The sequence below is a fragment of the Astatotilapia calliptera genome, chromosome 4, assembly GCF_900246225.1.
Source record: "Astatotilapia calliptera chromosome 4, fAstCal1.2, whole genome shotgun sequence".
Lineage (NCBI taxonomy): Eukaryota > Metazoa > Chordata > Actinopteri > Cichliformes > Cichlidae > Astatotilapia > Astatotilapia calliptera.
The window spans coordinates 29142241-29168082 of NC_039305.1; the positions used below are offsets into that span (position 1 = coordinate 29142241).

A 25842-nucleotide genomic window follows, 5' to 3' on the forward strand; every position below is an offset into this window, starting at 1 on the left:
TCTAAATACGGGACGATTCCGTTTTTTAAGGGACGGTTGGCAACCCTACCTACTTGTGATCCCTATTGTATTTAAACATAACTGGAAGCAGAGCTGGAGGATGTTATAAATTAAATCAAGTCTAAATTTAACATTGAGCACTATGTAACACTGTACTATTCATTGGATTGTAATTATTTGCATACCATAGTCAAAAAACGGTTTTGGTGTCAGAGAAAGAGGAAGCCAAGTGAATGAAGACATGAAATCATGTAGAACTGAGGAAGGCTGAAACACAATCGGCTAACTGTAGCAGTGATCGCAATGTTGCACTCGTAGTATGGCACTATAGTTGGCAATGCCATTTAAAAAGTGGGGGTTAGCTCAGCTGACGGCAGGTCGGGAACACTTTCCAGGATTTATGCATTCAAAACTCACTTATCACAAATCCAAAAGAACAAATCATGAATCCATAAAGCACAAAGCCAGAGGTCAACAACACCAGGAGTATGCTAAAAACTGTAAACATTGCCACTGATGTCACTTGTGTAACTTGTTGATAAGTGGGATGATCAGTGGTGTCAAAATGGTAAATGACCTGCATTTGTATAGCGCTTTTACTTAGTCCCTAAGGAACCCAAAGCGCTTTGCACTACATTCAGTCATTCACCCATTCACACACACATTCACAAAAGCTGAAGATAAATCTAGTAGGACTATATTTATCCAAAATGCATAAGAATATCATTAGTATTTTTTAGTAATGCTGTTTCAGTGCTGTGGTTTCACTGGAAACCAGCTTGGAATTTGTCCAAGATATTAGTTACCACTTGATTATTGTTATTGATTATTAATCAAACCAGGCTGAGTGTGGTTAGCAACTCCTTCATGTGAAGGTAGTGAACCTGGGGATTTGTGTCTCCATGATAATGGATGGGATATGATCACTGATTCAGGGGTTTGGGTTGACAGCTGGGGGTAATCAGGCTTCTACCCCATTGAGAATTCATGAGCATAAACTATTAATCCAATTAACCAAGATGTCCAAAAAAGTAGGTGTGGTGATGTGGACGTGAGAAAGGAGAGCTGAAAACCTGGCTGTCAGGTGCTCATTAAAAATGTCAGACTAAATGGTTTTCTTCTGGGAAGAAAATACTGGCTGTATCAAAAATTACACATTTGTGGTCGGACCAAACTCCCTTCATATGAATCAGACATTTGCAGGGAGTTTATAGACTGGCCAAGATTAAAACCCAGATAAAACCTAGATGCACTTAGTTAAATGACTTGGCAATATCAAGTAATTCTGTGACAGTACAGTTAGAAGGATCGCCAGTATGTAAAGAACACTACCAAAATGATGTTGAATTTAACAGCAAAGAGCAGACTGAATTTATTACATGATTTAGGTAGAGTCATCATGTGCTAGAATTTAAGGTTCAATATCAATACCGAGGAAAATACCATCAATACCACAGCGAAGATCTCATCCTCCAACAGCTGAATGTGAGACTGGGAAGCTTGACATATAGATGGTATAACAGGTAAATGGTTAATTTGCAGTAAATGTAAGAAAACAGCTGTATGGAGTGTGAACTGAAAGATTTCTGGAGCATCATTCTATACATACATGTCTTGCAAGAGTAAGGTTATTTCAGTGGGCCTCATTTACTAACAGTGCATACACATAAATCTGTAATTTATCAATATTTTACTACTTTAGGATTACATTTACAATTCCTTCTTATGAACAAATGACAAAAATGACTTTGACCATCACTTGCAGTATAATTCCTTGGAAACTTTGGCAGTGGGTTTCTCACCTGAGGCTGACAGCTCCTTGTCCTCCACCTGTTTTCTTCTTTTTTCTTGTAATCTGACTTTTTTTTTTTCACATCAGACTTTCTGATTCCAGGCTTTTAAAATGTTCGTCACTCCGTGGAAACTCTTTGGAAAGTTGAGCCTCAACAGTCAGACTTCCCCCTTATTTCCTGCGGTGGAGCTGCAGGCTGGAGATATTGTATAATGTTTATTTATATAGCAAAATGGGGGCGGGTCAGCATGCAGATAGTATGCAAGTTAGCAATAGGAGACTGCCTTGTGCAGGGTGGTGAGGACATAGTATGCTGGCATGTTTCAGAAATCCAGTGGTAATTTTTCATGCAAACTTTTTTTTCTTTTCCACGCAGAGCACAGGCGAGTTTAGAGCCTTTGGGCGATGTGCGCAATCATCATCAATCTTATTTGCCAACTCGTCTACTGCATACAGGAGAGAGTGAAAACTGTCCGTGTTGTTGCTCATGATGTTACAGTCTCTCACAAAGAGGCTGGTTAGTCACCTAAATGACAGTTTCTTGGGTGCAGCAGAATGGAGATGCTGAGAAACAACTGAAAAACAGCAAAAGTTCAAACTTGTCTGGGGACGTTGTCTGCCTGCACACAGCCTACACATGACAGCCTGTCCTGTTACTACAGTAATTCATTATTATTATTATTAGGTTGTTGTAAAAGTCCCTAAAAAGCTGCACTAAGAGTACTTAAAGGGACTTGAAAGAGCATATTTCTCCTTTTCTTCTTTGGCTCCCTATTAAATCTAGAATCAAATTTAAAATCTGTCTCCTCACATGCAAGATTTTTAATAATCAAGCCCCATTTTATTTTAAATTCCACTTAGAAACTATATCACCCTATCGTATTTAAACATATAACTGCAAACAGAGCCATCAACTGCAAATTATATGTAAATTCAGGACCTAGAGGATTTTTAAAACAAAAATAAAACCAAGTCTGAATTTAACATCGTGCACTATGTAAAACACATCAGCAAATTTGTGTTTAGACTAACACTGCACTACTCATTGCTGTGAGGTTTCTTTGCATGCTATAGTTGTGTGCAAACAAAGGTTTTGGTGTCAGTCAACTACTTGACTCCCTGGTGTAACTCTCAAATGCACTCCTAAAAGTACATAGCATGTAATCTGGAGCTGAAATGGTGTCTCAATAATTTAGAAGATCATCATTTAGCTTGGAAAGCCAGATTGCTGATCTATATAAACGCCCTCCGTAAAACTACAAGAGCAGAGGGGGGCTCTGTATTTACATGCATGAACGCTGGTGCAACAACAGGACAATTATAAACAGTCACTGCTCCCTGAATCTTGAGTACATGTCAGTAAGATGCCGGCCTATTTTTCTACCAAGAGAGCTAACAGTAGGGATCATCACGGCTGTGCACATTCCACCCAACGCCAAAGTAAACTGGATTCCAACCTGCTGCTGACCTTGTACCACTTGTTAACTACCATAAAAGTAGTTAACAAGCATAACGGATAAAAATGTACCAACGCACACCAAATATTAACTAGGTGGAAAAGCAAGATTAAATAAATAAGTCTTCAGCCGTGATTTAAACAGTGGCATAGAGTCAGACGCCCGGATAGATTGTTCCATAAGACTGGGGCAGCTACAGCAAACGCACGGTCGCCACGAGACTTCAGCCGAGAACGAGGTTGCTCCAGAAGAAGTTGGGTAGCAGATCTAAGTGCTCTGACAGGAGTGTGTAACCTAAGAAGCTCATTGAGGTAGCTCGGCGCCAAATTATTGATAATTTTGTAAGTGAAAAGTAGTATTTTAAATTGAATACGGCGCCAAATTATTGATAATTTTGTAAGTGAAAAGTAGTATTTTAAATTGAATACGGTATTTAACTGGCAGCCAGTGCAAGCCAGCAAGAACAGGAGTGATGGAAGAAAATTTCCTGCTACCTGTCAAAAGGCGTGGAGTGCATAATGTTGAAGTTCCAGTAGTAAGGGTGAGGTGTCTATGATGTGTTCAGCAGTCTGATGGCCTGATGGAAAAAGCCGCCTCTCAGTCTGCTGGTTCGGGACCGGATGCTGCAGAACCTCCTTCCTGAGGGAAGTAGTCTTAACAGTTTATGGCTGGGGTGACTGGAGTCCCCCCCCCCCCGCTTTCCTCAGGCAAAGCTTCCTATAGATGTCTTGGAGGGAGGGAAGCTCACCTCCAATTATCCGTTCAGAGCACCGCACTACTCTCTGGAGAGCTTTGCGGTTGTAAGCGGTGCTGTTGCCATACCAGGTGGTGATGCATCCAGTGAGGATGCTCTCAATGGCACAGTGATAGAAGGTCCTGAGGATGCGGGGGCTCATGCCAAATCTTTTCAGTCTCCTGAGAAAGAAGAGGCTGTTTTGTTTATGTGTACTGACCATGTGAGATTCTCAGCCAGATGTACACCAAGGAACCGGAAGCTGCTCACTCTCTCCACAGCACCTCCGGAAGTCCACTATCAACTCCTTTGTCTTTGCGACGTTGAGGGTGAGATGGTTGTCTTGACACCAGTGGGTCAGGGCGCTGACCTCCTCCCTGTAGGCCGTCTCATCACCATTGGTGATAAGACCCACCACTGTAGTGTCGTCCGCAAACTTCACAATGATGTTGGAGTTGTTAGTGGCTGTGCAGTCGTAGGTGTAGAGTGAGTACAGGAGAGGGCTCAGTACACACCCCTGTGGAGCACCAGTGTTCAGTGTGATGGGGGATGAGGTGATGCTGCCCAGTCTGACCACTTGGCGTCTGTCAGACAGGAAGCTAAGGATCCAGCTGCAGAGGGAGCTGCTCAGTCCTAGATCCTGCAGTTTCCTGTCCAGCTTCGAGGGAACGATGGTATTGAATGCTGAGCTGTAATCCACAAACAGCATCCTCACATACGTGTCTCTCTTCTCCAGGTGTGACAGGGCAGTGTGTAGTGTCAGGGCTATGGCATCATCAGTGGACCTGTTGTGGCGATATGCGAACTGTAGAGGGTCCAGTGAGTCTGGTAGTGCAGAGCAGATGAAGTCCCTGACCAGCTTCTCGAAGCATTTGCTTATGATGGGGGTCAGGGCTACAGGTCGCCAGTCGTTCATTGAGGAGATGGTGGAGGATTTGGGTACAGGGACGATGGTGGCCATTTTGAAGCAGGCTGGGACTACAGACAGAGAGAGGGAAAGGTTGAAGATAAACACTCCAGCCAGCCACGCATGACTTGAGGACGCAGCCGGGAATCCCGTCCGGACCAGTAGCTTTGCGTGCGTTCACCTTCTTGAAGCACCTCCACTCATCCTCCTCAGACACAGTGTGCGCGCTGACGTCATCCACGGTGCGCCTAACAGCTTCCAGATCATTTACTCTGGCAATATGGCAAGAAGGCCATCACTGCTTCAAGCACTGCCTATATGATCTGGTCAGAGAGCAAGGACAGCAAGCAGTCCTCTGCCCTTGAAGAAAAGACATCTGCCCAAGATGAAGAAACTTCCTCTCCAGAAAATGAGGGGACAATCTCCAAAGAGGATGACTGTATCACCACTGATGATGAGTACTAGCCATTGCCTGAATCCTCTTCTTTGGGGGAGGATTGGGGTTGGGAGGCATGGAGGTGGAGGCCGAGCAGCTGATGGAAAAGAACATAGGAGCATTTTCTGAGACCGAGGAGCCGGTGACTGAGTGGATCCCTCATGAAAGGAAAGCCATGTGGGTCCCACCACTGAAGAGAGACTGCTCTACAATCCAGTGCCCACTGGTATCAAACCAGGGCTCAGTTTCCTGCATTAGCAGCCTGAGATCTACTTTTTGATTTTTTATAACAAAGGAGATCTTTTAGCTGCTGTGCACCCTTACAAACCTGCACGGGAGGCGAAGGTGTGATGATTGGAGGATTATAGATGAAGTGGAGATGTGAGCCTAAACCAGAATAAAGCAATACATAGCATGTTGGATGACAACACTGGACGTTCTCAGGAAGTAAAAAAAGGCATGGGGTTCAGACTCCAACTGACGGAGGAGCTCCGAGGACGACGTCTTTCCTTTGGTCACCTTGGCAGAGGAACCCCTCAGATGAAAACTGGCACAGGGGAAACAACCCAGAGCTTCCTCCCCAGCTCCTCCAGTTGCAACAGAGGAAGATTTTGTTGTCTGTCTTTGGCTTCACCAAAACTACCACAGAAATATCCCACATCCCAAAGCAACGGAGGAATGTGCTTCTTTTGACAGCAACACACAAGGAACCAGCAGTCAGTGATGGGGAATAAAGGATGTGTGAAAGCAAGAAGCAATCCTGGACTACAATAGGCACAAATACAGCTTGGATAACTTAGAGGATGTTGGCACCTCGAGTTGTTGAAGGAAAACTAACTGATGGCTGATGGCTCTTTTCTCCAATTTCCTGGATGTCTTGGGATACGATGCTTTGTCCCGCCGGAAACAACTTCACTGAAGTGGGGGAGTCATCTACAACCTACAAATGAAGAGTGATGCTGGGAGAGTTGGGGCACATGCTGGTGACCTCAACAACTGCAAGACACCCTTCTCCTTAATTCTCAGCCACTTCTGCCATTGATCTCAAGATACAGTAGTCTGAACCAGAGTGTGACCCACACCCCACCAACGAAACGAGAAAGTGCAAAAGGTGCACCTCCTGGATTGGAACAGAAGCCCCTTGCACTAGGTGTAGAAAGTGTGCCTACAAAAACCACTCCAATGTGGTTACTACATCTTGCTGCTAATGAGGATGCACACAGAAGCACACACTGGAATATAAATTTCAATCATTTTATTGGTCATTTCAATGGTTATTGGGTCATTAAATTGCCTTTCTTGCCACTAACACACCATGTGTGATATTCTTTTTGGCCATTCATTCCCCCCCCCCCCCCCCCCCCCCCAAAAGAAAAATAAATAAATAAATAAAGTGAAAATAAATCATTGTTACAGTTACTGTTACTGACCTGCAATGATGATAAAAAAAATATTAGGTTTCATCATTCATATGCTAAAAAATGTGAACTTTATTACTATTTTCCCCCAAAAGCGTAGTAATAATACATAATCTGACTGGTATTCAAAGGGTATAATATCTGAATTTGAATTATATTTTGGCTTTCATGACTAGGAGCGGTGCTAATTTAAAAAATCAAGTCAATGAAAGTTGAAAAATGTTTTAATATATATTAATTTTATAGCATTTTTAAACGTAAACAAGGGGGTGGCCATTTTTGGCCACGAACAAGCTGAGAGGGAGTTTTTATGTTTTTGCTCTCCCTGCACAAAAATAACAATGCATTATAATCAGTGTTGATTGAATCAATTACTTATCCCAGACTCTACTATTAATAATACAAGAAATTTCAGTAGCAATGCAATTATATAAAATTGCAAGATTTGAGGTTGTCTTCCAGCTAGTCGCAGTGGACAAACAAACTGGTGTTTAAAGGGTTAAAAATTTTAAAAGTAATAATTATTTTATATTTATGAAAAGAACTGAACTTACTTAAAAGCTTTATGCAGAAAAAAATGGCAAAAAATAATAAAAATAATAAAAATTACAAACCTAATCTGTTGGTGGCCACTTTTGGCCACGAACAAGCTGAAAGGGTAGTGATTTTGAACAAGCCCAGATTAAATGACTTGGCAATATCAAGTAATTCTGTGACAGTACAGTTAGAAGGATCGCCAGTGTGTAAAGAACACTACCAAAATGATGTTGAATTTAACAGCAAAGAGCAGACTGAAATTATTACATGATTCAGGTAGAGTCATCATGTGCTAGAATTTAAGGTTCAATATCAATACCCAGGAAAATACCATCAATACCACAAGGCAAGGCAAGGCAAGGCAAATTTATTTGTATAGCACAATTCAACAACAAGGTGATTCAAAGTGCTTTACAGAGACATTAGAAACAAAAACAAATAAAAAGTATGATTTAAAATTGATTAAAACAAGCAAACAAACAAACTAACTAAACACACACATTTCACACCTGTTCGCGCGATCTGAACCCTTATCGTAAGGGGAGCTACCAGTCCTTCTGTGGACGAGCTACTTTCTATTTTAAATTCCCTGAATTTAAAATACTCTCTAGACCCAGTCTAGACCCAGCTGGGGAGCTACCCAGAGCTCTAAACCCACTTAACAAACAAACAAACAAACAAACAAACAAACAAACAAACAAACAAACAAACAAACAAACAAAACAGTATATAAAATCAAAACAGATAAAATCAGAACAGTAGATAAAATCAGTAGTTAATGTAAGTTTTGAAATTTAAGCTTAACAAACAAACAAAACAGTATATAAAATCAAAACAGATAAAATCAGAAATAGATAAGATCAGTAGTTAGTGTAAGTTTTGAAATTTAAGCTTAAAAGTGTGGATTTGGTGCTTTATTCAAATGCAGCTGAGAATAGGTGAGTCTTCAACCTGGATTTAAATAAACTGAGTGTTTCAGCTGATCTGAGGCTTTCTGGGAGTTTGTTCCAGATATAAGGAGCATAAAAGCTGAATGCAGCTTCTCCGTGTCTGGTTCTGACTCTGGGAACTGATAAAAGACCGGATCCAGATGACCTGAGGGATCTGGAAGGTTCATACTGGGTCAGGAGGTCACTGATGTATTTTGGTCCTAAACCATTCAGAGCTTTATAGGCCAGCATCAGAACTTTAAAGTCTATCCTCTGACGGACAGGCAGCCAGTGTAAAGACCTCAGAGCTGGACTGATGTGGTCCACTTTTTTGGTCTTAGTGAGGACTCGAGCAGCAGAGTTCTGAATGAGCTGTAGTTGTCTGACTGATTTTTTAGGTAGACCTGTAAAGATGCTGTTACAGTAATCAAGCCTACTAAAGATGAATGCATGGACTAGTTTTTCCAGGTCCTGTTGAGACATCAGATCTTTTATCCTTGAAATATTCTTGAGGTGATAGTAAGCTGACTTTGTTATTGTCTTAATGTGTTTTTCTAAGTTTAGGTCTGCATCCATCACTACACCCAAATTTCTCGCCTGGTTTGTGGTTTTTAGATGTATAGATTGAAGTTCTCTGGTGACCTGTAATCGTTTTTCTTTGGCGCCAAAGACTATTACCTCAGTTTTGTTTTTGTTTAGTTGGAGAAAATTGTGGCACAACCAGTCATTAATTTCCTCAATGCATTTACCAAGAGCCTGTACAGGGCCTCGGTCTCCTGGTGACATTGTGATATATATTTGTGTGTCATCTGCATAGCTGTGATAGTTTATTTTGTTGTTCTTTATAATCTGTGCCAGTGGGAGCATGTAGATGTTAAACAGAGGGGGTCCCAAGATGGAACCTTGGGGAACTCCACATGTGATACTTGTCTGCTCAGATGTGAAGTTACCTATTGATACAAAGTATTTCCTGTTTTCTAAGTATGTTTTGAACCAGTTTAGTACAGTTCCTGAAAGACCTGTCCAGTTCTCCAGTCGTTTGAGTAATATGTTGTGGTCAACTGTATCAAATGCTGCACTGAGATCCAGTAAAACTAAGACTGGCATTTTTCCACTGTCTGTGTTCAGACATATGTCATTAAACACTTTTGTCAGAGCGGTTTCAGTGCTGTGGTTCTGTCTAAAACCTGACTGGAAGGCATCGTAGCAATTATTCTGTTTTAAGAAGTAATTGAGCTGTTGAGAAACTGCTTTTTCAATGATCTTACTTAAAAATGGGAGATTTGAGATCGGCCTGTAGTTTTTCATTTGTGTCTTGTCAAGATTGTCCTTTTTCAGTATAGGTTTGATTACAGCAGTTTTTAGTGGTTCTGGAAACACACCTGACATTAAGGAAAAGTCGACGATCTGTAACAGGTCTGACTCTAAAGTCTTTGAGACCTTTTTGAAAAAACTTGTTGGCAGGACATCTAAACAGCAAGAGGAGGAGTTCAGTTGACCTAAGATGTCCTCCAGGTCTTTGCTGTTAATCGGGTGAAACTCTTTGATGGTGTTTAAACAGTTTTTCAGTGGACACAGTACATATCCTGGATCTGCTGTTGATGTACCAACTGCTTGTCTAATCTTTTGGATTTTGTCTGTGAAGAATTTGGCAAAGTCATTGCAGGCCATGGTCGAATGAAGTTCAGCTGCCACTGGCACAGGAGGGTTTGTTAGCCTGTCAACTGTAGAAAATAAGACCCGAGCATTATGGCTGTTTTTAGTGATGATGTCAGAGAAGTAGGACTTTCTTGCACTCCTCAGTTGTAAATTATAATTGTGAAGTTTCTCTTTATAGATGTCATAGTGAACCTGGAGGTTTGTTTTTCTCCATCTGCGCTCAGCTTTCCTACACTCTCTTTTTTCATTTTTCACCAGTGTGGAGTTTCTCCATGGAGACTTTTTCCTTCCAGAGATAACCTTCACCTTAATGGGGGCAATAGTATCCATTACATTTAACAGTTTTGCCTTAAAGCTATTGACGAGCTCATTGACTGAACCTTTGGACAGGTCAGGTGTTAATGGGAAGACCTGGTTAAAGATCTCACTACTGTGTTCAGTTATACACCGTTTTGTGATCACTGCTGTTGATATATTTGTGTGGGCTGAGATTTTACTTTCAAAGAAAACACAGTAATGATCAGATAAGCCCACATCAGACACAGCAATGTTTGAAATGCTCAGGCTTGGAGATCAGTAGGTCAAGAGTGTGTCCTCTATTATGTGTGGCCTCTGTTACATGCTGAGTCAGCCCAAAGTTGCCCAGAGTGTTACTCAGGTCTTTAGTCCCTTTGTCCTGAGGGTTGTCCACATGGATGTTAAAATCCCCAACAATAATTACACAGTCGAAATCAACACAGATCACAGACAGCAGTTCACTGAGGTCATTAAAAAGTCATGTGCAGTATTTGGGAGGCCTGTAAACATTAAGAAACACAACTTTGGATGGGGCCTTCAGCTGTAAAGCCACATATTCAAAAGACTGAAAACTTCCAGGAGATAGCTGCTTACATTGAAATGATTCATTAAATAAGACAGCATCCCCTCCTCCTCTCCTGCTTACCCTGGCCTCACTGATAAAACTGTAGTTAGGAGGGGTCGTCTCGATGAGAACAGCTCCACTGTTATTTTGGTCCAACCAAGTTTCAGTTAAAAACATAAAATCAAGGCTGTGCTCAGTGATTAAATCATTAATTAAAAATGTTTTCCCAGCTAAAGATCTAACGTTTAATAAAGCCAACTTGAGTGTTTTAGAGGCATTACTTGTCCCCTCGTGTTTGGGAGCAGTCTGTGGCACACGAGGTATGTTTACTATATTTAAAGATCTTTTAGAGTGCAGCTCTCTGTGTTTTGACCAGGCCACATGTCTCCTTCTGTCACCTAAAAGTACAGAAATTTTAAAACCTTCTAGTAAACAGGGTCCCAGCTTCTCCTGGGAAAAGTCACCACTGCCATAATCCTCGCAGCCCGGACCCTCCACACATCACACATCAGACTGCGGAGACAAAGCATGAAGGTGGTAAGGAGGAACTAAGTGGGGCGAGGCTGGGCAATGTGACTTCGATTGCTCTGTTGAGGGTGGGGCTCGGTGGCGAACCTTTGGCTGCTTTGGTGGGGGGTTTATGGGGGACAAAGAGGGATTGGGCCGGGGGGTAGATCTGAGCCCAGCATTGACCCGCTCCATCATCTCTTCAGTGAATTTCAGGTGTGGGGAGGAGGGAGAAAGGGAGGGGGAGGAGGGTGATGGGGGTGATGGCCTGTCAGGGGTTTGGGGGACTGGGGAAGATCCTGGTCCTGGTCGTTGGTGTTCAGTTGTTTTGAAGGTTTGTTGTTAACCTTCCTATTCACGGTTGTCCAGTCCTGTTTCCTCTCGTATACAGGGGTAGAAGAGCTTCTCTGTCTCGTAGGAAGTGAAGGCCAGTTGGTTTCAGAGATTTCAGCTCGCTGTGCCCTGCCTGTGGTACGTCCTCCCCCTTCCAGGAGACATGATTTATGTCTTGGTTTTGCACCAAGACAGTCCAAGGGGGGATTATCGCTTGAGGAGCGAAGATCTCATCCTCCAACAGCTGAATGTGAGACTGGGAAGCTTGACATATAGATGGTATAACAGGTAAATGGTTAATTTGCAGTAAATGTAAGAAAACAGCTGTATGGAGTGTGAACTGAAAGATTTCTGGAGCATCATTCTATACATACATGTCTTGCAAGAGTAAGGTTATTTCAGTGGGCCTCATTTACTAACAGTGCATACACATAAATCTGTAATTTATCAATATTTTACTACTTTAGGATTACATTTACAATTCCTTCTTATGAACAAATGACAAAAATGACTTTGACCATCACTTGCAGTATAATTCCTTGGAAACTTTGGCAGTGGGTTTCTCACCTGAGGCTGACAGCTCCTTATCCTCCACCTGTTTTCTTCTTTTTTCTTGTAATCTGACTTTTTTTTTCACATCAGACTTTCTGATTCCAGGCTTTTAAAATGTTCGTCACTCCGTGGAAACTCTTTGGAAAGTTGAGCCTCAACAGTCAGACTTCCTCCTTATTTCCTGCGGTGGAGCTGCAGGCTTTGCTCTTATAAGTCTGTCCCCAATTTCTGTGCTTCAGCTGGAGATATTATATAATGTTTATTTATATAGCGAAATTGGGGGGAAATCCTCTTGCTTGAGGGTGTCAATGATGGCCTTCTGGAGAGCAGTCAGGTCGGCATGATTACCCATGATTGCGGTTTTGAGTAATGAACCAGGCTAGGAGTTTTTAAAAGCCTCCGGAATCTTTTGCAGGTGTTTAGAGTTAATTCGTTGATTCAGAGGATTAGGTTAATAGCACGTTTAGAGAACCTTTTCATGATATGCTAATTATTTGAGAAGGACCTGTATATGCTTTCGGTACCAGATTATATCAGTTGCTGAGCCCTCCTCTTAGCAAAACCCACTGGCTCACTCTTAACATCTTTCTCCGAGAGTGAAATTGTCACTAACCTCCTTATCCAGTCTTACTTTCGGGAGACAAACAAAAAAAACAAAACAAAACAAAAAAAAAAAAAACAGGTGTAGCAGAAAGACAAATCATCTTTATTTGGGTCAACAAGTTCAGACAGTAGAAAAGAAAAATGCAAAAAAAAAAAGAAAAAAAAAGACAGGCATACTACCAAAAAACAGTCCAAGTAAGAAAACAGTCCTTTGAATGCATAAGTGAGGTTACCTGTGCATTTCTCTGGTGAAGTTAGATGCATGTAGTGCCAGCAGGAATCTGTGGTCTAAACAAAAGCCTCGCCTCACAGAGAAGCTTTTACAGGTTAAATGAGCAAAAATTAAATTAACTGAGTACAAGTGTCAGTTCTTTCTACTTAGACTTCAATACAGGGGAACAAATATCCAAGTTAATGTTTTACACTCAAAGCAAGACATGTTATTCAGATTTTTTAAAAATACCCTGGAGATGATCCCATCATTATTTATTTGCTGGGATCTTCATGCGTTTTGTATTGAACTTTAATTTTCCTCATCTCCAGCTATACAAGACCTGCACTCAGATTCATACATGGGTAAGGTTAGTACATAGCCAAACATGCAGAATATGGAAAAATCAATTGATGCTGACTTTACAAGGGTGTGTGTTAAAATGGCATCTGATTCAAGAGTACAAATTACCAAGGTTGCCCTGGATTACACTCGTTTAATAAGGTTCACTAAATCATAAAAGACAAAAAAGTAACAGTAGTAGTTCTGCAAATGAAATTTATCTAGAAAATTGAGGTTTTTCAATAAGTGAGAGCCGAAAATATTGAGGTCCTTTTGTCAGAGCTGGCCCTTTAACATATGTCAGGTTTCTCAAAATGAATCGCAAAATAAAACTCTGCAGTGGTCCAAAAAATAAACAAACATGGAGCGTAACAGCCACAGCATTGAAACCTCTGATGATCATCACAGTTGTGCTGGGAAAACTTGGCTACCAGCCTTCATCTGGTTGTTGAGATTCACCTACTCGCTGCTGCATACCAACAAGCTCAGCCGCTGCAGCACCACAACATCATAGATACACTCACACTGCAGTAATGAAGTGGACAACAGCAGGGAGGTGGTTTCAATGTTGTGACTGGTTGTTAATGTGCTTAATGCATGCAGATGTGTGTGTTTCAACCACATCCTGTCTATACAGTAAGCCTCATCTCAGGTGTTTATTTGAACCATAAGGGGCACGTGGCTGCTTTTTCTCGTTCATCTGAAGCCGTTTCACTCTGAAGTCAGTCGTGATTCAGGTTTGTTTTTGTTAAACCTTTTTATAGTCTTAAAAAAAAAAAAGAGAGAGAAAAAAAAGAAGAAGAAAACAGTGTCACTAACAGATTGATTCACTTCTGACCTCAGTGCTGGGGATACAAACCCTGATGATAAAAGTAAATGGACTTTCAGACTCGGTGGTGCGGTTTGTGCTGAGCAGTTGTTTCACAGCCCTGTGTTATCCTATTTCTGAGTGTGTATCTGATTACTTTAAAAAAAAAAAATAACATCAAGTGACCTGATTAGAAAAGAGAAAATGCTCTCACAGTGCCTGGAGCACAAACTCAAAGAGGGCCAGGTGTTGTACTCTTTGGTGACGTTTCAATTAAGTCAGATTATCAGACCAGGCATGCTGAGTAAAGTTACAAGAGGCATACAGAGCTTTAAAGGAAATCCTACTTTCCCTGCGTTTGGTGCAGCTACATGAAGCTGGATGATGAAAATCTACGTCACTCTCGCACTATTTTTTTTTGTATTGACTTTACTTTTACACCTCTCAACCAATCAGTATTTCTCAGCTGTTACAGAGCCACTTCTTCTGCATCACTACAACACTGCTGCTCCATCCAGAGAGGGAGAGCTGCAGCACCAGGAGGACATCTACACCCATCACTGTACAGGCAGCACTACTACATATCGTACTGCTGGCTGCTCTGACTGGGGGTCAGTAGTGGTGGTGGTGGTGGTGGTGGAGGGGTTGCTTCTTCTGAGGGAGGGGCTGGTGCTGCGGCCTCATTAGGATTAGCTGTACTGAGGTTGGCTTCTTGGCCTACAGGTGGGTCTGGGAATGAGCCTGATGCTGCTGCTCCAGGTGGGATGTCTGAGGGTGGAGGAGGCATGCTGTTGCTGCTGCCCCCATCATCACTGGGGGCACTGCTGTTGGGAGTACTGCTCTCCCTGGGGAGCTCAGGGGGAGGTGTTGCTTTATCAGAGGAAGACGATGAAGTATCAGATGGTGGTGGTGGTGGAGCCACCTGGGGGTCTGAAAGCGGCTCTGCAGGTGCGGCCTCATCTAAAGAAAGGAATGGATGCAGATTTGGTATAAACACATCTGATTTAAAAAATAAGCCGTCTTTAAAGACACATGTCATTGACATTTAAAACCTGAATAATGAAGAATAGAATTAAACCACTCTTAAAAGTGCAATATTTGTATAAACGATGTTTAATGCTGTGTCCACTAAACTCTGCTCAGTTTTGATTAATTTTACTTGAGATGTTGCTAAAACTCAACTAAAACTAAAGTAATAGTAGCTGTACCTGACATTTACAGCAGTTTCAATCCAATCCAGTTTTATCGAAATCGAAAACAACAGTCACCTCAAAGCGCTGTACAAGCACTAAAGCACTTTGAGAGGTCAGTAGAAGTATTGTGTCAACAACATCTACGTACTAAACAGTTTTCATAAATGTTAACCTATCATGCAGCACATTAGCTAGCTGTTTAACTATTAGTAATAAGCTGACAGCCATGTTAGCCATTAGCAACATTTACAATTTGGAGTAATTAAAAAAGCCTTTTCATTCATTCTGTTGGTCCCACAATTCAGTCAATACAAATAATGAAGGCATTATAGTACACATCAAAGGTGCGGAGTCATAACTGGGTAACGTCCCAGTAAATCTGATTTAAATGTTCATTGCTACTTGTGAGCTCTGCAAAATTAATAAAACAGTTAAAGAAAAAAATTAACTCCACTGACCAAACCTATCTACAGTGGGGCAAAAAAGTATTTAGTCAGCCACCGATTGTGCAAGTTCCCCCACCTAAAATGATGACAGAGGTCAGTAATTTGCACCAGAGGTACACTTCAACTGTGAGAGACAGAATGTGAAAAAAAAAAAAAAAAAATCCATGAATCCACATGGTAGGATTTGTAAAGAATTTATTCGTAAATCAGGGTGGAAAATAAGTATTTGGTCAATAACAAAAATACAACTCAATACTTTGTAACATAACCTTTGTTGGCAATAACAGAGGTCAAACGTTTACTATAGGTCTTTACCAGGTTTGCACACACAGTAGGGCTGCTCAATTAATCGAATTTTAATCACGATTACGATCTGGGCTTTCAACGATCATTAAAAATGACTGAGCCGATTATTAGCCCCTCCCTCATTTATCCGCGACACCTTAAAGGCCGGTCCGTGAAAATATTGTCGGGCATAAACCGTCCGTGGCGCAAAAAAGGTTGGAGACCGCTGATTAAGAGGACCCGAGGGAAGCTTCAGTGAACTTCAGTGGTGTTGCACACTATTTTATATTATTTTTTTAAAGTCATTGTTAACCCTTTAAAGCCGGTCAGAGCTGCACGCTCCGTTTTGCGTAACTATTGTTAAATCCCTGTAGAACCTGAACTGTGTAAGCTAGTGCAATAATTTGTTTTGCATATGAAACCGGAGGAGTTGTACTTACATCTTATGCCATCAGCTTGTCCTCGGTCACGGTTTGCTTCCACATATAGCTTTGCAAAAACTGCATAAAAAGCGCTTGCAGGAACAAAAACATAATATTCCAGAAACACGCTTTGCCGTTCCTATCAGCTGTTCGTAACACTTCCCACAGTGAAATGATGCACCTGCTGTTTTCTTTGCAAATTTGCATCATAGGATTGTTTTTTGTTTTTCCTGCAGTATATAAAAATTGCTGTATCTCCAAAATAAAACTATGAAGACACTCAAAATAAATTTCCTGTGGTGGGAAACTATTTTTTGCAACTTTATTGTATTTAAAGTTTTGAGGGATAAACCTCTTAAATTTCTCCAAGTAGAAATATATGTAAACAAAACAAAAGCGATTTTCAATTTTTTTTGTAGTTTATTGCACTTTTTTGCACTTTATGTAATTACTATGGACTTAATGCATACATATTATTAAAATATGGGCTATAACAGTTGTATTGATGTATAGCAACTTGAAATGCTCCCACAAATGGCACTACAGCATGTAAAAAAATAATAAAGGGTTAAATAAATATCGTCAAATAATCGAGATCTCAATTTCAGTGAAAATAATCGTGATTATCATTTTTGCCATAATTGAGCAGCCCTAACACACAGTAGCTGGTATTTTGGCCCATTCCTCCATGCAGATCTTCTCGAGAGCAGTGATGTTTTGGGGCTGTCGCCGAACAACACGGACTTTCAACTCCCGCCACAGATTTTCTATGGGGTTGAGGTCTGGAGACTGGCTAGGCCACTCCAGGACTTTCAAATGCTTCTTACGGAGCCACTCCTTTGTTGCCCGGGCGGTGTGTTTTGGATCATTGTCATGTTGGAAGACCCAGCCTCGTTTCATCTTCAAAGTTCTCACTGATGGAAGGAGGTTTTGGCTCAAAATCTCACGATACATGGCCCCATTCATTCTGTCCTTAACACGGATCAGTCGTCCTGTCCCCTTGGCAGAAAAACAGCCCCATAGCATGATGTTTCCACCCCCATGCTTCACAGTAGGTATGGTGTTCTTGGGATGCAACTCAGTATTCTTCGTCCTCCAAACACGACGAGTTGAGTTTATACCAAAAAGTTCTACTTTGGTTTCATCTGACCACATGACATTGTCCCAATCCTCTGCTGTATCATCCATGTGCTCTCTGGCAAACTTCAGACGGGCCTGGACATGCACTGGCTTCAGCAGCGGAACACGTCTGGCACTGCGGGATTTGATTCCCTGCCGTTGTAGTGTGTTACTGATGGTGACCTTTGTTACTTTGGTCCCAGCTCTCTGCAGGTCATTCACCAGGTCCCCCCGTGTGGTTCTGGGATCTTTGCTCACCGTTCTCATGATCATTTTGACCCCACGGGATGAGATCTTGCGTGGAGCCCCAGATCGAGGGAGATTATCAGTGGTCTTGTATGTCTTCCATTTTCTGATGATTGCTCCCACAGTTGATTTTTTCACACCAAGCTGCTTGCCTATTGTAGATTCACTCTTCCCAGTCTGGTGCAGGTCTACAATACTTTTCCTGGTGTCCTTCGAAAGCTCTTTGGTCTTGGCCATGGCGGAGTTTGGAGTCTGACTGTTTGAGGCTGTGGACAGGTGTCTTTTATACAGATGATGAGTTCAAACAGGTGCCATTCATACAGGTAACGAGTGGGGGACAGAAAAGCTTCTTACAGAAGACGTTACAGGTCTGTGAGAGCCAGAGATTTTCCTTGTTTGAGGTGACCAAATACTTATTTTCCACCCTAATTTACGAATAAATTCTTTACAAATCCTACCATGTGAATTCATGGATTTTTTTTTTTCACATTCTGTCTCTCACAGTTGAAGTGTACCTCTGGTGCAAATTACTGACCTCTGTCATCATTTTAAGTGGGGGAACTTGCACAATCGGTGGCTGACTAAATACTTTTTTGCCCCACTGCTTTGAACGACTCCTCCATCAACCCAGTGGCTATCAGGTGGATTATGATTGTACTTAAATCCAAACAAGTTTTAAGATTTAAAGCGTTTTATCCAACATGCCTTATTCACACAAGCACTTTCCATCTATATTTAAATATTTTCAAAAATTCTCACACATTGATGGATGAATCTTGGGGATTGTATTTTTCCCAAGGATATTTGGCTTGCAGAATGAAGCACCCAAGGATAGACTCACCAACCAGACACCCTCCCCACCCCCCCCCCCCTGTGTATGTCTTTGTGTCCCCCCCACTGGTACCTGTCTCCATTGGTGTAGGTTTGTCCTCCTCCTTGGTCCCTGAGGTGGGGCTAGCATTAGTGCTGCTCTTCTCTGCAGCTTTGTTTCCAGCAGCCTCCTGTTGCTGTTGAGCAGCTTTCTCTGCCTGCTCAGCGGCCTCCCGCTCCCGCTCCTCTGCCCGGCGCCTTGCTGCCTCTTCAGCGGCAGCCATCTCTGCTGCTAGTTTCTCCATATCCACTTCCACCTTCTGACTGCACAGCTGGAAACACACAAGACTCAATTAAACAAAATGAATTTAAAAAGTTGCAAATGTCATAAGACTGAAGGCAAAGGGAAAGTAGTAGGCCTACACTTACAACACAACAGTCTGTGGTGACAAATTTCTATCTAAAGGGATATTTAGTCATCTAGAAATAAAGCTCTTCCTTCCTACACACTCAGCTCTCTCTAGGTAAATAAACAGTGCTGCTTTACCCGCTTCAGCTCAGTATTGAATGAGTCAGTAGTCTCCAGAAAACGTCTTTTCTTGTCTTGATGGCGGTCCTCGATCTGAAGAAGTTCAGCTTCAAGTTTCCTCTGAAATCACAAGCAATCAATCAGCAGGAATAGATCCTTCCTTTTAAATGTGAAACAGTTTATAAAACTAGTGCAACTACTTTTGGTTGTAAGCAAAAATCTTGTCACAAGGAAGCCAATCCCATTTGAGGAATGCACATTTATATTAAAGTGTAAACAATGCTTTTGAAGTCAGTTTGAGTAATATTAACACCACATTAGCTTTACAAGCTAAAAAACAAAGTAACAAAATGGAAGCAAAAATGTCCTGCTAACATACCTGGTGCACCATAAGAGACTGAACCTGCCTCTTGAGGACCTGCATGCGGGCTGTGGTGACCACAGAGCGGACGTCGGGCACCACAATCTCACTGAGGATGTCACTAATGAGCCGGTGGTTTCTCTGGAAGCGAGCTGCTGCTGTGTGCTTCACTGAGAAACCATCATCATAATCTAGGTGGAGCGAAAAGACAAGATGGGCAGAACCATGACGAGGACAGACAGACAGGTCAGTGTTTATTTTAAGCGCATTACATTACATTGTGAAGCCATGATTAAAAATCATAGATAGCTTCATAATTAACCTACCATCAGGATCTTCAGCAGGCTGAATGCTCATGTACGGCTCTCCTTTGTCCATACGTGACTGCCTCTGCCTGCTCTCCTCCTCCATTGCCGCCTCAGCCCGGTTCTTGGCGTTGATGTAGGCCAAGTAGGCAGGTGAGTTGTGGTAGGCCTTCAAAGAATCATTGTACTCAATCTAAGAGGAAGAGGGACAGGAAAAGAAAACAAGCCCTTTAAAACAACTCTGATCATTTCTTATTTTTCAATGCAGGGATTCTTTAGTTGTCACTTCTACAACTGCTGTTGAACTGCCAACATGTAAAGAAGGTATCCAAGAGCAACGGGTTACTTACAAAAGAAATTTAGGCTACGTTCACACTGCAGGTCTTAATGCTCAGTTCCGATTTTCTTGTCTGCTTGTTCACACTACAAATAAAATGTGACAGCAAACGTGCTCTAGTGTGAACCCTCAAAGCGGCCCGCATGCGCAAAAGAAGATGTCACACACAACGCGCGCTGTTTAGACCCAGACCAAACAGTATTGTTTGACTGATGGCCCTTAACATAAAGACTTGCTTCGGACTTTACGTTTCCCAATTTTGCTTTAAGTTATAAAGTTATTTTGTTATTTACATATGGCCTAATGATGACCCTTATTGCTGTTTTAGAGAGGAGCGGTGCTTCAAAGGATAGTTGCAGATTTCTGTCAGAATCTGCAGATTATACAGTACAAACAAAATGTTCACGTTTCTCCAACGTTGACTTCCAAACAGTTTCACTAACATCTACACTGGATGACCAGGAAGCGTTCACGATGTCTTCTCGGGCACGTCTCCGGCGCTGATAATTGGCGTCTGTCTTGTATCAGTGATGCAAAAGGCGGATTTAATGTGACATGACCATTCAAACAACAGTCGCTTTCTAAAACATCAGATATGTATCGGATTCAGTACCACATACGAAAGTGACCCAGATCGGATTTGTGCTGTTCACGCTAGCATACCATGATAGGATATGGGTCGCATAGGGTCAAAAAAGTCGGATTTGATGCGCTTTCGCCTGCAGTGTGAACGTAGCCTTAGACTCTTGCTCCTCCTTACCTTCTCAGCCTCGTACTCATTAAGGTAGTCCTGCTTCTCTTCATCACTCAGGTCCCTCCACATGCCCCCAATAATCTTTCCAATCTCCCACAGCTTTAGGTCTGGGTTGGAAGCCTTTACTTGGTCCCATACCTTTCATATTCACATCAAAACACAAACACACACACACACACACACACACACACACACACACACACACACACACACACACACACGCAGGATCAAATGACATTGACTGTTACAATACAAAGGAAATACGGGAAGCAAAGTACAGAGGTAAGAAACAGTGGATGAAATTATTAGTAAGGAAAAGCATAACTACTTAAGTGCTGCAAGAAGGCATGATGGAAAATATTCACTTATATATGGAATTCAATTTTTTTCTAAATGCAGGATCCTTTAGATCACATTTTGTTTTTGAGCATACAGTGTTAAAATTACAGCTCTGAAACTAGAGAAAAGCAGGCAAGAGATGAGCCTATAAGGGGGAAAAATAGAGTGCCAGGGACAGATTATCCCCGTAAGAGGAAACATATGGAGATGTAGCAATTTTGCATGTTGACAAACACAGAAGGCTACTGTGAGTCAACGGAAACAAAGTGGAGAGCCTCCACTAGGTGGCTGAGGTGGTGGTGAGGCGTCATGGCTTGGCTGTTTCCCACCCTCAAACCCCTGCCAGCTTTTCAGGGGGATGGGAGGACAAGCAGTAAAAGCAGACACCGTGGATGGGTGTCTTACCTTCCTGCTTACCTTCCGGCTGTACCGCATGTATGGCATCAGTGGCTTGTCTGGTGGTTTGGGAGGCTTTGGGACGGTGATGCCCGAGGAGTTCTGTGGAAAGAAGGAGAGAGGGGGCACAAAGAAGAAGGAGGAAAAAGTATGAATGGAGAGATGGAAGGTATGAAGCCAAAGGGAAACAAACAAACAAGGGCCAGGTTTAGAGAGTGAACAGAAAAAACAAAAACTATCATAAAACATCTGCTGATTATGATCTGATATGGTTTGTGGAAAAGGTAAAACAACAGATGTGAATGTAAACATGACAATACACAATACTGAAATGTTCCTTAATGCTTTCATACAGTCAGATAAAAACAATTTTGATGTGTTAAGATGTTCTACAAGCCAAAGAATGGCTTTAAGTGTTTCAGAGCATCTCTATAAGGCAAATGATGTTTAGATGTTTCACAGGCTGCTCATTTACATTACTATCACCCCCTAACTGGTGATGCAGAAAATGTTTTTTTTTGTTTTGGCTGTTCACTTTGGTTTTGTTACAAAAAAAATGAAATTCCAACATTGTCTTTATTTTGGGATTGGAATTATAGAGGATTACGTGTGAACAAATCAAGCTGCCAGCTCTGATGTGTGTTAATGTTAGAAAACAGCACCACTGACTGAGTGCACAATGAGTGGGAAAATAAATAAATTTTCAAAGTGAACAGTTTCCTGTAGCATTGCTTTCTCGGTGTTTTGTTCTGCTGTAATATATCTTGTTTTATGCAAGTGCACTCAGAGCCTGAAGGAAAAAACCTTGTTTAACAAAAGGTTGGCAACTACTGTTGTGATACAAGTTATCTCAGATTCGGTTTTAGGTTGTGCTGAAAGAACTAGCAACGTTTGGCTAATTTGGCAAGGGCAAAACATCTTTTGAAGATAATTCAAACAATAAAGGAACACATTCACCACAAAGGTAGTGTTTTGCCTATGCCACCATGCACACCCACAGGAAGGCTTGTGTTCTAGTCCGACAAGAGCAGATCTACTTTCTATCTGACTTGATTACTGCAGTGCAGGAACTGTTGAGGCCGGATTGGTCACATTGAAAACGTTTTATTCCCCCCCCCCAGGTCAATATGAAAATAAATCTTATTCCGTTTATATTTTTTTCCAAAAGCAGAGCTGTCATCGAATGTTACGTTCCAACTGACATCACATCTTACTTTTTTTTTTAATGCATTAATTTGTTTTTTCAACACACATTTATGCACGCAACTGAAGCTCTTTAAAGCTGCAAGTCATATATTCAGTTTCCCCACTTCAATATACAGTCTAAGCCTTTCTTACAATCCTATCATTCTTCTCATACCTGGGCCCTTTATTCAATCCAAAACATTTACTTGTGCTTTACACTTTCTGTTACATTTAATTTGTTTTTCAAATCGCTCCATCAATTCATTACCCTGCTGGAGCCTCCGGAGCTCCCTCCCAGTCGGAGGTTGTTGTAGGCCAGATGGCTGTAAGGGTTGTAGCCCACAAACCCTGGGGTGGAAGGCATTTGCTGATGGAAGACAAATGAGACAAAACACGAATGAGAAATGGCTCACACACAAGAGGAGGAAGAGGGATAAACATAAATAAGTGAAAAGGAGGGGGAAACATGAAAATACATGTATATATAGATATATATATGTTGACTTTTTGATTTGTTTGTTCCATGATCTTATCATGCAAGGCAAAAAAGGCAACTGGATGGCATTAAGAATTAGTGCACAACAAAAACTTATTTAACTGAGTGTGTATCAGCAGATTTCAGCTCTACACAGTGCTTTGCACTGCATCTGAATGTAAGGAAATGAAAAGCATCAAAACAAGCATGTATTCTGTTACTTCACATATGTCTACTAATAACATCAGCCAAGGTAGATTCTGCAAAGCTCTTCAGTCAAATAACAAACTAACTTGATCCCCATCAGTAATCTCAAACACCTTTGGTGCAAGACCTAAAAAAAAACGTGTGGCATGACAGGAAAAAGGGGTGAAAGCGATGATAGAGAACTGAAGAACAAGGTTTGTGGCAACCTTGGCACGTTCACACATTAAAGATTTAAAGGAAAGTAACAAAGAAAAGAAGCAAAAAAATAACATGGCCCTTGGCTGCTAAACCATGAACACTAAGACTGGTGCTAAAAGTGGGACACTTACTGTTGTTGGGGCAGGGGGAGGGGGAGGAGCGTAGGATGGTCGTTCTGTTCAAAGTTTAAAAAAAAAAAAAGAGAAAAAGAAAAAAAATGTTAGTCAATCCTTGCATACCTGCTCTGTACAAATGACATGTTTTCCCTGCTGTTTACTTTTGCCTGACAATAATACCACTTGAGTGTGAACAGTGAGGGTTCTTCCTAACTGTCTACTGTGAAAGTACTTCAGCCCCATTTTTCACTCCTCTGCATCATGAATGTCTGAAAAGAGATGCACTTCTATATGAGGTAATCCAACTGACTGCTGCTGTCACCCAGGTACATTTTGCAATTCAGTATTACTTTCAGTTTTCAGCCATAGACAATTCCTTATTTTTACATTTCCATTAATGCCAAAAAACTAGATCTGTAGCATTTCACTTTATCGACCAGCCTGTGCTGGTCCTGAGTGTTACTCTGATGCTCTTCTGGGTCTTAACTGTCAGTTGTACATTTTCAAACTCCACCACTGTGTTCTGCATCTCAAGTCCAGAGTCCTCATTTCACTGCAACGTCAAACTCAATGTGACTGCAGAGCAGAACAAAGGCTACCATCACTATCTCCAGTTTGAATCAGTTGACTTTGAGTCTATACAAAACACGAGGAACTGACTAAAGAGGCAGATAGTACATATAGGACACAAATCTGATTCTATGAGAAATAGTGCAACTGTACACACTCTTCAATATTGTTTTTATTGAAAAGTCCACCGATCTAGACAGCATGACACTATGAAGCATGGCAACCTAAAGCTTAAAATTCTGCATGACGGCATCCTATGTGCAAAAACAGCGCAAAAATGTGCTTTATGTTATCTGAGTCCCTTACTTAATGAAATAGTATTCCTACATATTTTCCCCAGTGTACTGGTCGCATATATATATGAACCATAGAATGAGACAGGTGTTGGCATATAAAGGATATCAATGACTGATTTATTTACTTACTTGACATCGCAGCTGAGGAGCGGCCTATGGAATGGAGGCTATTTTCATGCTGGTTAAGCTGAAGAGGGAAACATAAAGAGAAAGGAACTCAACTACAGTCCACTTTGTAGTTTTGGCGTAGAACGAGGAAGAAGAAAAAAGCACCGGTAAATGAGCGGATAACAACAACAATGGCTGACTGGGTTAGCATTAGCTTACAAGGCCTACTAGCTAAACTCGCCGACACCAAAACCTCTTTGTCCCATATTCGTACGAGTTATCCATCGAATTTAATGGCTCTAGGTCCAAACAATAAAAGTAAGCAAACACGAATATGCTTTCATTCAAAACTATGTGACACTTTTAAAGAGCAAAACGCTTAAGCGACGTCAGTATAAGCCTTGCTGTTAAAGCTAGGTTAACGAAGAAGTCACCAGCTCCCGCTATCAACCAACATCAATTAATCAACCAGCCCAAGTTTCCTCTGGCACATGAAAATGTTTTCCCGCTTCTTCCCCGAAGTTACAAAATGCAACAGTGACACTTTTTAAAATATAAATACGTGCATATATTTATATATACACGCATGCTGGGAACAACATACAGCAATTCACTTAACCGTCCTTTGTTCCCTCTGTAGGGCCGCTTGTTCCGCCTCTCACGCACACACCGGAAATGATATTTTTCAAGCAGGTCGTCCGACGGATAAGAAATGAGCATTTCATAATAAAAGTATATTTGTGTTAAAATACTTTTTTTTTCATGTATTTAAAATATCCCAACATCCAAACTATTAATTTTTGTATTCCAAACCACTTAAAAGTATGTGTAAACCGTGGAAGATATTGATGTATCTTCTTGCCAGAAAAGCGAAACCATCAAATGCCTTAAGCCAGGATAAAGGCCAGCAGGGGGAGATTCCTGTGGTTGTAAGACAGAAGGATTTATTAGTCAATCCTTTAACCAGTGAGTCTGTGTTTAAAAGAGTTCTGTCATCCCTGTGATATTACCCTAAGTTGGGGAAGTCCTGTTGTGAAGCTAGTTGGTTTTCTGAAAATG

At 41.5% G+C, this 25842-nt stretch overlaps 1 protein-coding gene across 4 annotated transcripts; it reads right to left on the minus strand.

The window, feature by feature from the left end:
• Window positions 1-12807: 12807 nt before the first annotated feature.
• LOC113021359 (SWI/SNF-related matrix-associated actin-dependent regulator of chromatin subfamily E member 1-like) lies at window positions 12808-25476 on the minus strand. 4 transcript variants are annotated; one of them, XM_026165984.1, is made up of 11 exons: window positions 25388-25475; window positions 24805-24862; window positions 23825-23868; window positions 23082-23180; window positions 21638-21730; window positions 20900-21031; window positions 19824-19995; window positions 19516-19688; window positions 19155-19256; window positions 18702-18939; window positions 12808-15046 (listed from the first exon to the last, which is right to left on the minus strand). In XM_026165984.1, the coding sequence occupies exons 2-11, from the start codon at window positions 24809-24811 to the stop codon at window positions 14664-14666; spliced, it is 1443 nt and encodes a 480-aa protein (XP_026021769.1). In that variant the 5' UTR covers window positions 24812-24862; window positions 25388-25475; the 3' UTR covers window positions 12808-14663. The 4 variants fall into 4 exon arrangements, with proteins under 4 accessions (XP_026021769.1, XP_026021771.1, XP_026021770.1 ...); XM_026165986.1 differs by having other exon boundaries at window positions 21650-21730; window positions 25388-25474; XM_026165985.1 differs by lacking the exon at window positions 25388-25475 and adding an exon at window positions 25239-25376.
• Between the last annotated feature and the right edge of the window lie 366 nt (window positions 25477-25842).

What these genes read in the sequence shown, in the direction of transcription:
- LOC113021359 (XM_026165984.1), bottom strand. An exon ending in CTCCCCCTGCCCCAACAACA is followed by an intron (nt 23,181 to 23,824) that starts GTAAGTGTCCCA and finishes GTCTTCCATCAG; the next exon opens with CAAATGCCTTCCACCCCAGG. An exon ending in ATGAGTACGAGGCTGAGAAG is followed by an intron (nt 19,996 to 20,899) that starts GTAAGGAGGAGC and finishes TCTTCCTCTTAG; the next exon opens with ATTGAGTACAATGATTCTTT.